We start from the raw sequence: 17,867 nt of genomic DNA, 5'->3' as shown, positions 1-17,867 counted from the left end.
CCACGCCCCTCCGTCAGAGCGCTAAAAACAGTAATTTAGAGCGGCACGGCAGCGCACGCTGCGCTCAATTGTCTGGGCGCGCCTTTGTCCCGGCGCGCTTTTGACCCGACACCCATCTACAGAGCTCTATCATCCCTCTTTCTCCTTCTGTGCTTATGCCATGATTTCTTGAATTCAGATGCAGTCTTTGTCTCTACCACCTCCAATGGGAAGCTATAATGTCTGAAACCCCAGCTTTCATTTTCAGAGTGTTAATTCCTTATATAACTACAAGAACACTGAGATCTCAGGATCAACATCTATTGGCTATTCCCTCATTGAAAGTTATTAACTCTAGACGGCTTACTATTTTTTCAGTGACCGCCCCACAATCTTGGAATAATCTCCCTATCTATATAAGAGAAGAAAAGAACTTAGCTAAATTCAAGACTAAGCTTAAAAGTTTCCTTTTCAATGACGTTTTTACTTAATAAATAACTTTACATTCCTTCTTAACCTTATATTTTCTTATTTGTGCTTTACTCCCTCCCTTTTGTTGTAATCCTGAAATATAGAATTTGATACAGAATGTAACCCTTTAAATATATTTTTCCTAGTGATTCATGATTGTAAGTTTTTGTAATTATGTAATATTATTTGTCTATGTAATAATTATCCCAAGTTTTTATTTATTCATTAATGTTTGTATATCGCCTAGAATGTAGAATAGGCGATTAATCAAATTGCATAATAAACTTGATAAACTTGATTTTGTGCATATATCACCCTTTCCCAAAAGATATCTACTGTACCAAATTTCTCCTCCTTGCATATACTGTTTTGGTGTTAGCAAAACATACCACAGGTAAGATTTTTAGTGAGGCAGCCGACATCCACTGAAATCTTGTTTGGGTCCCAAGCGCATTCTAGTTCCATAGCGTCTTCGTAACATTTGCGGTGCTGAAAACAGCAGCTGAGAAGAGAAGACAATTGAACAAAAAGCGGATAATGACATCCCTTGACACTGCGCGCGGAGTAGCATCAACTATGTCAATCGGATTGTGTTGGCATGAAAAATAATGCATTAGTGGCACACGATGTGCCATATTTGCTGGGTGAGACCAACAGCTGCAGAGAAATCTTTACTGGCTCTGTCCTGTATCATTTTCTCATGGTATCGTCACAGAGCTGTAACTCAAAGATCAGTTTTCCTCCAAATCTTGATATTAATTAGAGAATGACGCAGTGACACATTTTTCCCCGTCCCCGCAAGTTTTTTCGCTGTGCCTGCCCCATGCCTGTAAGCTCTGCCTTAATCACTCAAGCCTCGAACACTTATGATTTTAGAGTGTTTGAGGCTGGTGCAGATGAGGACGGAGCTCAGGCATTGGTGGAATGAGGCATTATGACATCACAATCTGAGCTCTAGAATGTTGCTACTTATGATTTTAAAAGATTTGAGGCTTGTGCAGATGAGGACAGAGCTTAGGCATTGGTGGAATGAGGCATTATGACATCACAATCTGAGCTCTAGAATGTTGCTACTTATGATTTTAAATGGTTTGAGACTTGTGCAGATGAGGACAGAGCTTAGGCATTGGTGGAATGAGGCATTATGACATCACAATCTGAGCTCTAGAATGTTGCTACTTATGATTTTAAAAGATTTGAGGCTTGTGCAGATGAGGACGGAGCTTAGACATTGGTGGAATGAGGCATTATGACATCACAATCTGAGCTCTAGAATGTTGCTACTTATGATTTTAAAAGATTTGAGGCTTGTGCAGATGAGGACGGAGCTTAGACATTGGTGGAATGAGGCATTATGACATCACAATCTGAGCTCTAGAATGTTGCTACTTATGATTTTAAAAGATTTGAGGCTTGTGCAGATGAGGACGGAGCTTGCAGGAATGGGGCAGGGACAGGAAAAGAACTCGACGGGACAGGAAAATGATTTCCCACAGGGACGTTGAAAAATTTGTCCCTGTGCCATCCTCTATAACAAAACCCTTACCTATGCATGCACAGTTGACATGGTGTGATCCCTGCCACTATGATTTCTACTTCCATGCCGTGTTCCATTTGCGACGCATCGGCTTGCAGCGCGTGTGGCGTGTGTCGGCTTGTGGTGCGTGTGGCAGTAAGAGCAACAGCAGGAGGGTGTCCTTCCAGGTGCTGCGAGGCGTCCGGCTGCTACTGCTGCACAGGGAAGTGGAGGGGGAGAGGAAAAGGGGGGCTACTTTGGGGGGAGGGGGATGCTGGGGGACAGGCAGCAATCTTGGTTTGCTCGGGGGGCCAGAGAGAGATAGGCAGAGGGCCAGGGAGAGACACAGAGAGACAGAAAGAAAGACAGACAGACAGACACTAAGGAGACAGAGAGACAGAAAGAAAGATAGACAGACACATCTATTCTGGCACCCATTAATGTAATGGGCTTAAAGACTAGTTCTCTAATATTATTTATTTATCACATTTATAATCCACTTTGATCAAAGTGGCTCATAATTCATATACAAAGTCTGAATTCATACAATTTTACAAGACCAGGTGTAAAACAGGGCGAGGGATAAAGGTCAAAAGATCCAAAACGTAATGCTCAAGATGATACAGATTACATGATCATCAAAGAGAAAAAGAGCGCCTATGCAAATAGATATGTTTTTAGCAGTTTTCTGAACCGAAAAAAATTTCGACAAAACCTTAAAGTGCCAGTCATTGCATTTCACAGAACAGGTCCAGCAATAGAAAAACAGGATTTCAATTTCATGTAGCTTCATTGGCTGTATTGAAGATTCTCAATGCAATATAATCAATCAATTTCTAGACCGCATAACCAAGTAGCTCTATGCAGTTCACAAAAGAGTAATAGGGACACATGGAATAATCTGAATGAAGTTAATCTAATTGCCTATGAATTTGTTAAAGAGATGGGTTTTTAATTGCCTTCTAAACTGAAGATAAAAGTGAGACATAGAGCACAAAGGCCTGAAATCACTATCATGCAGAGCAGCTTGGAATATTTTATATTTGCAACCATTAGCTGGTGGAAAGACATGCAAAGCATGGGTTTTTCTAACGTGTTTCTGGGATGAAAAAACAAATAAATCTGTCAGATATTGTGGGGCCTGACCAGTGACGACTTTATAGTACAAGCAACCTAGTTTGAAAATAATGTGCAGGGAGCCAATGCATCTCGCGGTACAATGGAGTAACATACATACAAATTACTCTCATGCCTTATAATGGGAAATTTCAATGTCAATCTTTTTGGACATAGACTACATCCCCCTTCTGAAATGGAGAAGGCACTTTTTTTTATCCCACCCCAGTGCCACTCAAAACATGCCTAGACCACTCCATCTTCTGATGTGCATGATTTAGAGTTTACGACAGGCAAAAAAGTAGGGTTGAGTCAATGGTCTTACAAAAGCAAACCAGGCTTATGTGCCTATTATTTGATTCTACTTCCTGGTGAAACTTCAGTGAGGGAACTGAACCTGGGACCAGGCGTTTGTCAGTACGCCTCGCACTTAACCCCTACCACCTAATATTGGGGGGGGCCACTAACAAAACTGACAATGATAAAGTGTAAAAAATTACTCAACATGAAGATGTGTTTCAGCAGAAGAGACGCCTGCCTCAGGAGTTAAAGCATCTCAATATATGGAGTATATATGTTTACTACACAAGCCAACAACGAAAATAATTTCTTGGTGCCTTGGACACCAGATATTTTCCTGCTCGCTTCTAAATTTGTCCTGAACTGATTGCTCTATTTATGTGATAGTACTACCTGCAGTCTCAACTTGACAAAGGCACAGATGCCGAAACACTGTCAGTGTCGAGTCTTCGAGTCCTCGCACTGCTACTATCAGTAAAGTGAACTTTGAACTTTACACCAGTGGCTGAATTATTGACATATCAAACTCACGACTCCTTTGTTGTGCCGTAAGTGCAGATAGGCTCTGGAGTAATCTAAGGAAATACATTTTTACAGAAAGGGTGACAGATGCGTAGAATAGTCTCCTAGTAGAGGTGGTGGAGACAAAGACTGCGTCTGAATTCAAGAAAGCGTAGGACAAGCATGTGGGATCTCTTAGGAAGAGGAGGGGATAGTGGATGCTGTGGAGGGGCAGATTGGATGGGTCATTTAGTCTTTATCTGCCGTCACGTTTCTATGTATAGTGGTACCTTGGATTACGAGCATAATCCGTTCCAGGAGCATGCTCGTAATCCAAAACGCTCGTTTATCAAAGCGAGTTTCCCCATAGGAAATAATGGAAACTCGCTTTGATGCGTTCCCCCCCCCAGAGAACCGGCATTGCTCCCCTCGAAGGCCCCCCTGTGATCAGGCACCCCCCCTGCGATCCGGCACCCCCCCGCCACAATCCGACCCCCCTCGCCACGATTGGGTACCCCCGCCACGATCCGACCCCCCCGACATGATTGGGCACCCCCCCGATATGATCCGACATCCCCCCGACACAATTGGGCACCCCCCCCGCCGCTTCTTACCCTCATCTGGGCACTCTTGAAGATCGGCCTCCTCGTCTGCTGGGCCTTGAGCATCTGAGCATGCTCAAGGCCCAGCAGACGAGGAGGCCGATCTTCAAGAGTGCCCAAATGAGGGTAAGAAGCGGCGGGGATGTGCCCAATTGTGTCGGGGGGGGGGGAGTCGGATCGTGGCAGGGGGTGGCCAATCGTGGTGGGGGGGGTCGGATCGTGGCGGGGGTGCCGGATCGCAGGGGGAGGGGTGCTCGTAAATCGAGCCATGCTCGGTTTCCGAGGCACCGATTTTGCAAATGTTTTGCTCGTCTTGCAAAACACTCGCAAATGGGTGCACTCGTAAACCGAGGTACCACTGTATTTACAAATACTAGGACTAGGGGACATGCAGTGAAGCTACTAAATAGTATATTTAAAAAAAAAAATTGGAGAAACTATTTCTTCACTCAATGTGTAATTAAGCTCTAGATTTTGTTACCAGGGAATGTGATAAGTGCAGTTAGCTTAGCAGGATTTATAAAAGGTTTGGATCATTTCTTAAAAGCCCATAAGTCATTATTACGATTGACTTGGGAAAATCCACTGCTTATTTCTAGGATATGAAGCATAAAATCAGTTTTACTCTTTCGAGATCTTGCCAGGCGCTTGTAACTTGGATTGGCCATGCCTATGTACTTACGTGTTCTTATGAAAAAATGCCCCCCCCTCCCCACTTCCCAGTTATTAGTTTGGCAGGAGGTCAGGAGAGGATCTTCACAGCCCACCTCAGGATTCTTCCCTTCAGCCTAGTAGCAAATCAAAAAGCCTACCTGCTAAATTCGAGCTATTTCTTCTGAAGTGCAGTACACTTCAGAATCATGTATATTTCCTCTTCACGTTTTATTTTCCCCCAAACAAGTTGCCAATTATTCTTTGTATTTTGCTTTCTTTTTTTCAGTAGCTGTCACATCCTTCGGACTCACTGATCCACCTCTCTGCATCTTACATCTGCTATGAGCAGGCATTTCATTCATTTTCAATTAATTTCACTTTTAAAATAAACACTCTTATTGAAATCCTTGTGGAAGAGTGGATAGAGCAAAGCCAAGGCCCAGCAAGTTAGTTAGGACCCTTGGGGAAGGCATTCTCTGATATTTATAATGATTTGGTTTACAAAATATACAATTTCTAGCTACGGCTTGCTGCTCAGTGAAGTGCACACAATTTCTTACCCAGTGGTTCTCACCAACTCTTTTCCCACGAGTGAGACACTGTTCTCATTAAAATAGCTTAACAGGAGCCTCCTCTGACATAACTTTGCTTCTGTCATATAAAACTTCTCGCCACAAGAAATACTTTTAAAATACTTCATAGCAGATATGGTAAAATGACATTTTTTAGGTATTTATTTATGTTATTTATATACTGCCTATTAATTGTTTAAGACAAGTGGTATATATTCGGGTACTCGGTCATTTGTCCCTATCTGTCCTGGTAGGCACACAATCTATCTAATATACCTGGGGCAAGGGGGGGGGGGGGGGGGATTAACCACTGTGCCACTCTAGAAATCAAAGTGTAGTAAAAGGACAATCAAGCCATTGTGACATCACTGATGGGGCTGGCTCTTAGACATTGGTGGAATGAGGCATTATGATGTCACAATACCAGCTCTGGTTATCAGAGGCTCTAGCTTTTCACACTATTTACTTATTCAGTTTTCTATGCCGTTCTCCCAGAGGAGCTCAGAACGGTTTACATGAATTTATTCAGGTACTGAAGCATTTTCCCCTGTCTGTCCTGGTGAGCTGACAATCTATCTAATGTACCTGGGGCGATGGGGGATTAAATGACTTGCCCAGGGTCACAAGGAGCAGTGCAGGGTGCTGAGGCTGTAGCTCTAACCACTAGGCTACTTCTCTCCCCAGTTTTCAAGTTTTACTTCTCTCCCCAGTTTTCAAGTTTTTATTAAAATTTGATATCGCTTATTTTGTATTACTAAGTGAGATACAAAAAAATAAAAGTTATTAAAACATGAACATGTATTTTTACAATCCAAAAACTAACTATAAAATAGGGTAGACAATTCAATTTACAGACCAACTGATACAAAAGGATAGAGGGGGTAGAATTACAATTTAGTATTTCAAAGTTCCAAGGAAAAACATGTACGGGAAAAGCGGTGGGGCAGGGAATCAAAAAGAATAAAAGGAAAAAGATGATGGAAGAAAAGAATAGGGAAAAAGGTACAGGAGATGTAAGATTAAAGAGATCCAATTGGGAAAAGATATGTTGTATGAAAATAGAACATGGATTAATGGTGAGAGAAAGAAATGCAAATGTGGCATTGTGAGGAATTATTTTTTTAAAAGGGATGGTTAACAAGACTAAGAATGTGTATCGCTCCATGGTGCGACCTCATCTGGAGTATTGCGTTCAGTTCTGGTCTCCTTATCTCAAGAAAGATATAATGGCGCTAGAAAAGGTTCAAAGAAGAGCGACCAAGATGATAAAGGGGATGGAACTCCTCTCGTATGAGGAAAGACTAAAACGGGTTCTTCAGCTTGGAAGAGAGACGGCTGAGGGGAGATATAATTGAAGTCTACAAAATCCTGAGTGGAGCGGAACGGGTACAAGTGGATCGATTTTTCACTCCGTTAAAAATTACAAAGACTAGGGGACACTCGAAGAAGTTACACAGAAATACTTTTAAAACCAATAGGAGGAATTTTTTTTTCATTCAGAGAATAGTTAAGCTCTGGAACGCGTTGCCAGAGGATGTGGTAAGAGCGGATAGCGTAACTGGTTTTAAGAAAGGTTTGGACAATTTCCTGGAGGAAAAGCCCATAGTCTAAGAACATAAGAATAGCCTTTCTGGGTCAGACCAATGGTCCATTAAGCCCAGTACCCCGTTCTTACGGTGGCCAATCCAGGTCCCTAGTACCTGGCCAAAACCCAAACAGTAGCAACATTCCATGCTACCGATCCAGGGTATTGAGAAAGACGTGGGGGAAGTCAGTGCTTGCCCTGCATTGGTAGTATGGAATGATGCTACTCCTTGGGTTTTGGCCAGGTACTAGTGACCTGGATTGGCCACCGTGAGATTGGGCTACTGGGCTTGATAGACCATTGGTCTGACCCAGTGAGGCTATTCTTATGAGACTCAAAGGTGAAGGGGGAAATATATAGAAGCTGATAAACTATTGTCAGAGTGGTGTACAATTAATGACAAAACCAAGAACAGTGGAATCTTAAATCACTCAAAATTCAAATAATGTATCAAACTCAAATGGTGGAATAAAGCCTCAGACATTCACCGTGCAGCTAAATCTGTTTTTAAAGCAGCTAACACCAGTAAGGACCAATATTATTCAGAGGCAAAATAAAATCTCCATTAAAATATGAAAACATTGTGTAAAATTCTACACTAGCACAATATACTTCAGCATAATCTTCTTAATGCAGGCTATAAAGCAAGTGCTTAACAAATACATTTTAAAAATGATTCTACAGACAATATATAAAAAGCAGGATTACATTAGCACACTTCACTAAACGCCTTTTTAAAAAAAAATTTCCATTTTACTGCACAACATTGTAAGAAATGTTCTCCACGCAAGTCGACCGGAATATTATTCCAAAGAGCAGGAACCTTCCAGAAGAACGCTCTTTCACTGGAGGTAAAGCTTACCTATGAGACCCTACAGATGATATGCCCTCCGTGGGGAATATTCCTGCAAAAAGGAGGTCAAATAAGGAGGCTGACATTCATACAAACCCTTATGTGTCAAAACAAATCATTTATATAATGGTCGATATTCTAAAGGCAACCAATGAAATGCAAAAACAACGGTGACATTGCATCGTACTGTTTAACCCCCACTTAACAATCTAATTCCAGCATTTTTCAGGGTAGGCATTCTCCGATGCAAATGCTGAGGCAAATACAAATAAACCATATTTCCATAATCTATCTTGGAAACAATAAGAGAGTAGAGAAAAACATGCAATGTGGCCTACTGAAAGTAAGAGCGCACCATCCGCAACAACTTCAACACAGCAAGCCCCAACCTACTTACCCGAGACATCCGAGTCCAGGATAACCCCTAGATAACAGAAGTATAACTTGAACTGCCATACATCTGATAACGCAAGGGTATTATAAGAACATAAGAATTGCCGCTGCTGGGTCAGACCAATGGTCCATCGCGCCCAGCAGTCCACTCACGTGGCAGCCCCCAGGTCAAAGACCAGTGCTCCAAAATGAATCCAGCCTCACCTGTGTACGTCCTAGTTTAGCAGGAGCTTGTCCAGCTTAGTCTTGAAAACCCTACAACAGACTCCGGAAGAGCGTTCCAGCTCTCCACCACTCTCTGGGTGAAGAAGAACTTCCTTACGTTTGTACGGAATCCATCCCCTTTCAACTTTAGAGAGTGCCCTCTCATTCTCCCTACCTTGGAGAGGGTGAACAGTCTATCTTTATCTACTAAGTCTATTCCCTTCAGTATCTTGAATGCTTCAATCATGTCCCCTCTCAGTCTCCTCTTTTCAAGGGAGAAGAGGCTCAGTTTTTCTAATCTCTCGCTGTACGGCAACTCCTCCAGCCCCTTAATCATTTTAGTCGCTCTTTTTTGGACCTTTTCGAGTAGTACCGTGTCTTTCTTCATGTACAGTGATGCAGTACTTCAGGTGAGGGCACACCAGGCCCGGTACAGCAGCATGATAACCTCCTCTGATCTGTTTGTGATCCCCTTCTTTATCATTCCTAGCATTCTGTTCACCCTTTTTGCCGCCACAGCAAATTGTGCAGACGGCTTCATCGACTTGTCGATCAGAACTCCCAAGTCTCTTTCCTGTGAGTTCTGATCGACAAGTCGATGGAACCGTCTGCATTCTGGTACAGAGAGACATAAATATGTCTATTTCCATATGAGTATATCTTGTCAGCTACCGTTTATCACATGACTATTGTGACAGGGAAGAGCCTGTCAGCAGTTTAAACCCAGCTTTAAACCCTGCCTTGCAAAGGCTGGCCCCTATTCCTAAACCCAGGAAGCTGCCTAATAATCCTGTACCTATCACCAAGAGCCAACAGGCATGGCAAGGCAGAGAGAGAAGGGCAGAAACCATAACATCTGGTTTAGGGCACTATAATCCCTTTTATAATACCTTGGGCAAATCTCCAACAAAACCTCTAGTAAAGAAAACCAGCACAGGCATGGTTAATGAGAGGGGTGTGGCTGGCAAGCAGGACGAACCCAGAGGGAGAGTGGGATTAGGCTTACAGCATAAAATGAGCACAGGTGGAAACACTGGGGAGAAGATTAGGGAGAAGATTGGAGAGAACACTCGGGAGAAGACTGCAGGGAGGAATGCAGGGGAGAGACATGCCGTACTAAGCAGGAAAGCGCCTGCTAAGAGTTCTCTGTCCCAGACCCTAGCTAAAGCACAGCTGGTCTTACAACCCTCCCGAGCTAACAGACTTCTGACTCCTAAGCAAAAGTGCAGGGGAGTAGAAAGACTTCCAGGGCAGGGCTGGCCGTTAGCTGTCCCTGAAGGGAGTTCTTACCCTGCCTCAGAAAGCGGAGATTCCCTAATGGAATTAGAGGGAGAGCCATCTGAAAGCAGTGAGATGGAGTGCAGTCTCGCAGTATGGGATCTTCTCGAGAATCACAGTTAGCAAGGTATGAATGGGGGAGGGGAATGAAAGTGAATGTATCTTTGTGTAGCGTTCTTTCTCCCGTAGCAGAACTGTGAGCATGTGTGAATGAATCCCTTAGAGCCTGAGAGGGAGGCCATGTAGATAAAGGGAAGGAGGTGAGAACCTTTAATTAACTTCCCCGAGAAGTGTAACGGAACTCAGAGACCTGACATTGTGTAACCCTGAAGCAGGGAACTTTTGGGAGGGAACTTACACCAGTCATAAAAGGTTGGGTTATATAAAGTTCCCTAGCCCTACCCAGGAGCATAGGGTAGTGGGGGGGCATTGGACTTCAGGTGGGTTAAGTCACAGAGCTTCCTGAAGTATTTCCAAACAAAAGGAGCAAAACTAAGGAGAAAACGTTTTGGTTATTTTTTGGCTTTTCTGCCTGGGCAGCAGGCTGGATTATATTGTAAGGAAGAAACCTTATGAAAGTATGTTTTGTTTTAAGTCTCCTCAGACCAGAGGGACTACTGGAACCCTAGTGCTGTGAACTAGGGGTAATAAAGATAAAAGCTGAACTTTACCAAGAACGCAGTCTCCACTAATTATTCTACTGCTTATCCAGTGGGAGTCCTCCTGGGAGCGCCCCGTCCTTACGCCTGGGGCGGGAGCCGGGTTGCCAGCGCTAGGCTTACCCCCGGCCCCGCCACACTATGTAGCCTGAAATGATTCATTTTTGCTGGATTTAACAATATAAAATTATTGCCTGAACCAAAGTGTATCTCTGAGAAACTCCAGACATCTGCTGTAGTTAAGCACCTATTAAGTGGATAACAAAGGATGGCAAAGGTATTGCTGAAGTATCTCTTCGGGAGTTAAACTGAATTCTAGTCTCCAAGCCATGTATAGCACACAAAGGCTGGATCAGAATAAAATACAGGACCTAAGCCATTCAAGACTGAAAGGATAGCCATTCACCTGAAACTTTCCAGACAAAAGACACTATTAAAATCCAATCAAGGCTGCCCTGCTAGTAATCAAAGGACAAGACAAACCAGATGACTTCGTACAGCCAGGAACAGAAAACAAGTTTGAACTGAAATCCTGATTTGGGATTGAATGTTGTCCTTGAGCTCCTGCCTTGGTGGGTGGATGGGACTTCAAGCCCCCAGAGACTATAAAAGAGGGAGAATCACCTATGCTCGCTCTCTTTAGATCATTGCTGGACATTCAAAATATCATGTGCTCCTGAGGAACTCACCCTGCCATGTGCTCCTGGAGAATTTTTCAACCAGCAAAGACCTGTATCAGAGTGAGTTACTTTCAATCCATCCTAAATTAATCATTCTTCTATAGCAATATTTTATCATGTGGCACGTTTCCCTTGTTCAAAGATCCCTAAATTGTAATTGGCTTTACTGCATTACCTACCTAACCTTATCAATAAATTTTGCTCTGTAAACGGCAGCCAATGAGTGAGATAAAAGAAGCTATTAGAGCTAAAAGAGAATCCTTTAGAAAGTGGAAGAAGGATCCGACTGAAAATAATTGTAAACAACACAAGGAATGTCAAGTCAAATGCAAGGCACTAATAAGGAAGGCGAAGAGAGATCTTGAACAGAAGATTGCACTGGAAGCAAAAACACACAGTAAAAACTTTTTTTAGGTATATTAATAGCAAGAAGCTGGAAAGAGAATTGGTTGGACTGCTAGAAGACCGAGGGTTGAAAGGGTTCTCGGGGAAGATAAGGACATAGTGGAGAGATTAAATGAATTCTTTGCCTTGGTCTTCATTGAGAAAGAAGTGGGGGAGATACTGGTGCCAGAAATTGTATTCAATTCTGATGAGTCAGAGAAACTCATACAAATCTCTGTAACACTGGATGATGTAATGGGTCTATTTGACAAATTTAACAGCAGCAAATCACCTGAACTGGATGGTATACATCCCAGAGTACTGACAGAATTGAAAATGAACTTGTAGAGCTATTGTTAGTAATTTGTCATTTTTTCTTTAAAACCAGCATAGTACCAGAAGACTGGAAGGTGGTCAACGTGATGCCGATTTTTAAAAAGGGTTCCAGAGGTGTTATGGGAAATTATAGACCGGTGAGTCTGACGTTGGTGCTGGGCAAAATGGTAGAGGCTATTATAAAGAACAAAATGACAGAACATATACAGTACATGAGCATGGATTAATGAGAGAAAGCCAACATAGTTTTAGTCAAGGGAAATCTTGCCTCACCAATCTACTGCATTTCTTTGAAGGGGTGAAAAAACATGTGGACAAAGGTGAACCTGTTGATATTGTGTATTTGGATTTTCAAAAGGTGTTTGACAAAGTACGTCATGAAAGACTTCTAAGGAAATTGGAAAGTTATGGGGTAGGAGGTAATGACCTTTTATGGATTGAGAGCAGGTTGAAAGACAGAAAACAGAGAGTTGGTTTAAATGGTCAGTATTTTCAATGGTGGGGTTCCCCAGGGGTCTGTGCTGGTACCACTGCTTTTTAACATATTTATCAATGATCTAGAGATGGGAATAACTAGTGAGATAATTAAATTTGCTGATGACACAAAGTTGTTCAAAGTTCTTAAATCGCAAGAGGATTGTGAAAAATTGCAAGAGTATCTTGTGACACTGGAAGACTGGGTGTCAAAATGGCAGATGCCGTTTAATGTGAGCAAGTGCAAAGTGATGCTTGTGGGAAAGAGGAACCTGAACATTAGCTTTGTGATGCTGGTTTCTGTGTTAGGAGTCACTGCCCAAGAAAAGGATCTAGATGTCATTGTTGAGGATACATAGAAACCCTCAGCTCAATGTGCGGCAGCTGCTAAGAAAGCAAATACAGTGGAACCTTGGTTTATGAGCATAGTTCATTCCAGAAGTATGCTCGTAAACCAAATTGCTCGTATATCAAAGCGAGTTTCCCCATAGGAAGTAAGGGAAACTCACTATGATTCGTTCCCTCCTCCTCCTCCCCCCCCCCCGAGGTTACCAGCGCTGCTCCATCCCCTCCCCCTTGAGGCCACTGACGCTGCTCCATACCGCCCCCCCGCGATCCAGCATCCCCCCCTGCGAACCGGCATCCTCCCCCCCGCGATCCTACATCCCCCCCGAGCACCGCAACGACATCGCTTACCCCAATTGGGCACCGGCACCAGCACCAATGAACAGGAGGTGCCGGTGCCCGAATATCCTCCCTCTTCTGGCCTGTCCTGGGCTGGGCTGGGCGGTGCGACAGAGATCCTCCCTCTTCCCTGTGCTGGGCTGGAATGGGCTTTGAGCATTTGCGCATGCTCAAAGCCTTCTGGTCTCGCTCTCTCCGAGATTCTCAGATTCAGAATCTCGGACAGAGCGAGACCAGAAGCCTTTGAGCATGCGCAAATGCTCAAAGCCCAGGATGTGCAAGGGAATATTACTCATTCCTAGGGCTGCCAGATTTTCCAATTGGAAAATCCAGATCCCTAGGCCCGCCCCTAGGTCCACCCAGTTTTGCCCATCCCCCACCCTGTAACACCCTAATCTTGCCCCCCAGTCCCGCCTTAGCACTGCCCCCCACTGCCTTCTCTTCCTCCTTGCCCGACGCGATCTGAGGAGGCTTTCCAAAACCCGGACAAAGTGCCGGGTTTTGAAAAGCCGACCAGACCCCCGGACATGTCCTCAAAAGGAGGACATGTCCGGGGAAATCCGGACGACTGGTAACCCTACTTGTTTCCTATCATTGGACATCCCTCCAAAACAGTTTTCTTACCTGTCCACTGGATCTGCCGGAAGCCCTTCCATTTCAAATCTGCATGAGCAGCCATAGTCTTCAAAGTCCTTGGGGCAAAGTCCAGTGACGCATTTCAATTTATTCACAAAGTTAAACAATGCTGGGAAGTTGGTGAGAATCGACTGCAGCCAAGTGAAGTGGGATCCCAGGCAGTCTATGAGAAAAAGAAAATAAATGCACCAAATAGTTGGACACGTATCAAAGAATAAATTGTTCATTGTTTATGAGTAGAGGGCCTCCTTTGGTTAAGGACTTGCAGCAGGGGTGTCAAAGTCCCTCCTCGAGGGCCGCAATCAAGTCGGGTTTTCAGAATTTCCCCAATGAATATGCATGAGATCTATTTGCATGTACTGCTTTCATTGTATGCTAATAGATCTCATGAATATTCATTGGGGGAATCCTGAAAATCTGACTGGATTGCGGCCCTCGAGGAGGGACTTTGACACCCCTGACCTACAGGAAGGAGGTTCATCAGGTTTATAGTTTTCATAGTAAAAATGGTTCAAATTTGGTGGTGGAGAGGAAAACGGTGACTTTTTGTGCTCCTAAATTTAGGAATTCAGTGAAATTTTGAGTGTGAATTTATGCACTCAGCCCTAATAGATTTTCAAAGAGACCAATTTAGGGACATAATTTTCAAAGTTAGAAGCATAAATCCTTTGAATATCAGGCCTTTTGTTGCCTTTAAAATTCGGCCAGTCATAACGGCCCCATCTTATGAGATATTCCTGACACACTTTGTGGTGAATTGTTCGATACCATAAGCTCTGCATTGCATAAGGCCTTTTTTCTTGTTTAAATACCCACTAAAGGAGGTTTTTTTTATGCCGATGAGGTAACTTACCCCGTGCCATTTCCCGCCTTTATAGTCTAACTGTTGGCTGGTGGGGGAGGGGTTCTGAGGCTTTTTCCTACCTCATGGGATTTTGGGTTTTGAAATTTGGCCTAGATGCTAGATCTTTGGTTTCTGAACATTTGTCACTGCAAATTTTCTCATGGAAGCCCAGTAAGCTTATCAGGTGTTTAGGTATGCTGTGATGTTTTTAAGGGAGTGGTATTATTTGTTGCGTGAACCTGCCTCAGAAGGAGCTTTATGCCTCAGAAGGAGCTTTATTGCATCAGAAGGAGCTTTATCAGTTGTAAGCCTGAAGTTATACTGCCGTTGTACAGATCAATGGTGAGACCTCACCTGGATTACTGTGTTAAGTTTTGGAGGCCACATTATCAAAAGAATGTGAAGAGAATGGAGTTGATTCAGCGAATGGCCACTAGAATGGTCTCAGGACTAAAAAATCTCCCATATGAAGAACGTTTGAGCAGGCTGCGCTTATATTCTCTCGAAGAGCGCAGGAAAAGGGGGGACATGATAGAAATATTAAAATACATCACAGGCCGTATTGATGTGGAGGAAGAAATCTTTTGTCTTACAGGTCCCACGGCGACAAGAGGGCATCCGCTAAAACTCAGGGGGAGAAGATATCATGGGGACACCAGGAAGTATTTCTTCACCGAAAGGGTAATTGATCGATGGAATGGTCTTCCACGTCAGGTAGTCGAGGCCAGTACCACGCTCGACTTCAAGGGACGATGGGACAGAGGTGGGGTCACTCCAGAGGAATGCTTAAAAGATGAATTCTCGAAGGAGGGAGGGTTCTTGAGTGGGCAGACTTGTTGGGCCGCTGGAACTTTTCTGACGTTTCTATGTTTCTATGTTAACCTCATATACTTGTGTTGTCAGTACTATGATCCTGACACAATCATTCTAATCACTCTATATTATCTTTTAACTTAAAATCAATAATTAGCAAAATGGAAAATTTAGAATAAACATAGAAACATAGAAGATGACGGCAGAAAAGGGCTACAGCCCATCAAGTCTGCCTACTCTGCTTACCCACCCCCTGTCTATACCCTAATGACCCAATTTCCTTATCTTGACCCTTGTAGGGATCCCACATGGGTATCCCATTTATTCTTAAAGTCTGGCACGCTGTCTGCCTCGATCACCTGCACTGGAAGCTTGTTCCAATGATCAACCACTCTCTCTGTGAAGAAATACTTTCTGGTGTCGCCATGAAATTTTCCGCCCCTGAGTTTGAGCGGGTGCCCTCTTGGGGCCGAGGGTCCCTTGAGAAAGAAAATATCATCTTCCACTTCGACACGTCCCGTGAGGTACTTAAATGTTTCGATCGTGTCTCCCCTCTCCCTACGTTCCTCGAGAGTGTAGAGCTGCAATTTGTTCAGTCTCTCTTCGTACGAGAGACCCTTGAGCCCCGAGATCATCCTGGTGGCCGTCCGCTGAACCGATTCAATTCTACGCACATCTTTACTGTAATGTGGCCTCCAGAATTGCACACAGATTTCCTATCTGCTAAAACTTGTGTATATCTGCATAAACTAAGAACATATTATTGATATCTCAAAGTGGGGTTCCAACCCAAGTACCTTGGACTAAGGTTACCAGATTTTCCTTCGGGGAAATTTGGATCCATGGCCATGCCCCCAGGACCGCCCTGTTCTTCCTCTGTCATGCCCTGTTTCGCCTCCAGCCCCGCCCCCAGATGGCATCCACACATGCACAGATTTGATGCAATGACATCACTGCGTTGAGTCCGTGCATACACAGATGCCCCTTCCTGGGTTTTGAAAAGTTGTCTGGACCCCCGGACATGTCCTCGAACGGTCTGGTAACCCTATCTTGTACCCTCTGCTTTTGCTTAATTGAGATAATAGAAACAGTCACTTTTTTGTTTAAATTTATGCCGTGCTATTCTTTTAAGACAGGGTGGGCACCCTGGTCCTCCAGGGTTGCAACCCAGTTGGGTTCTTAGGATATCCCCAGTGAATAAGAATGTTTATGGACTAATGAACTAAGATCCATTTTTGGATAAAAGTGATCACAATGACTGTAGTATGTGTGTGAATGATGAAAGGTGTATGTGAGTTGAAGAGATTTTGGTTCACTAACTAAAATATTAGAATATTTCTATATTAATTATTTGGTAACTTGTGAAAGAATTATGTATAATGAATATGAGATGAATTGTGGTTGATAATATTACAATAATTGAATCGATTAAGATAATACTTGTTTGTATTAAATATTTAATAGCTGTTTCTAAAGTTTGAGCAATGAATAAGAATGAGATCTATTTGCATGTACTGCCTCTACTGTATGCAAATAGACCTCATGCATATTCGTTGTGGAAATCCTGACAACCCGACTGGGCTGCAGCCCTTGAGAACTGAGGTTGCCCGCCCCTGTTCCACGGCAAGCAAATGTGTTGATCAGGGTTGTTTTCTGGTGGATAAAATCTGGGGTTGATATTTAAAATCATGGTTAAATCAAGTTTCAAGTTTTCTTTTAATTTGATGAATCGCTTAATTTAATTTTTACTAAGCGAGTTACAACATTGAAAAAAAAATAACATTTATTTTAACATAATGTTTAAAAATTTTAAAACAATAGTTAAGACCAACAGACTTACAGACCAACCGAGACACTAGGTAAAAAAAGGGCAGAACTACAATTCAATATTTTTAGGGTGCAGGAGAGAACCACAAATGGAAAAAACATTAGGAGGGGAGAGGTGGAAACCTGGAAGGTAATATAAAATTTTTGAACAGAATTTATAGATTAAAATCATCTTTAAAAAGAAAACTTTTTAAATTACAGTACTTTTAAAATGACTTAAATTATTTTCCTCTTTCAATTGCTGAGGTAAAGTGTTCCAAAGTTGTGGAGCCATCACCGAGAACATATCTTGTCGTTGAGTTCCAATAATTTTCAGGGAAGAAACCACTAAGAGCTTTTGGTTAGTAGACCGAAGAGAAAGCGACGTGCTATAAGGAATAAGTGATTTATTGATAAATTGGGGTTTGTTAGTGACAAGGGTTTTGAATACTAGTAATAAAATTTTAAATCATTCTGGGTGGCCCAAGAGCCAATATGTATTGCTACGAAACCGTACCGTGCCATTG

At 43.0% G+C, this 17,867-nt stretch overlaps 1 protein-coding gene across 1 annotated transcript in view; it reads right to left on the bottom strand.

Annotated features, from left to right (window-relative positions):
* OC90 (otoconin 90) overlaps positions 1-17,867 on the bottom strand; it is a 140,886-nt gene that overhangs the window by 59,542 nt on the left and 63,477 nt on the right. Inside the window, exons 3-4 of the mRNA XM_033929878.1 lie at positions 13,866-14,040; positions 840-952 (exon numbers count right to left, since the gene is read on the bottom strand). Of these exons, the coding sequence (XP_033785769.1) occupies positions 840-952; positions 13,866-14,040 (288 nt within the window). The remainder of the gene's footprint in view (positions 1-839; positions 953-13,865; positions 14,041-17,867) is intronic.

This window comes from Geotrypetes seraphini, chromosome 2 (genome assembly GCF_902459505.1).
Source record: "Geotrypetes seraphini chromosome 2, aGeoSer1.1, whole genome shotgun sequence".
NCBI lineage: Eukaryota > Metazoa > Chordata > Amphibia > Gymnophiona > Dermophiidae > Geotrypetes > Geotrypetes seraphini.
This window is presented reverse-complemented; position numbering and strand designations above follow the sequence as displayed.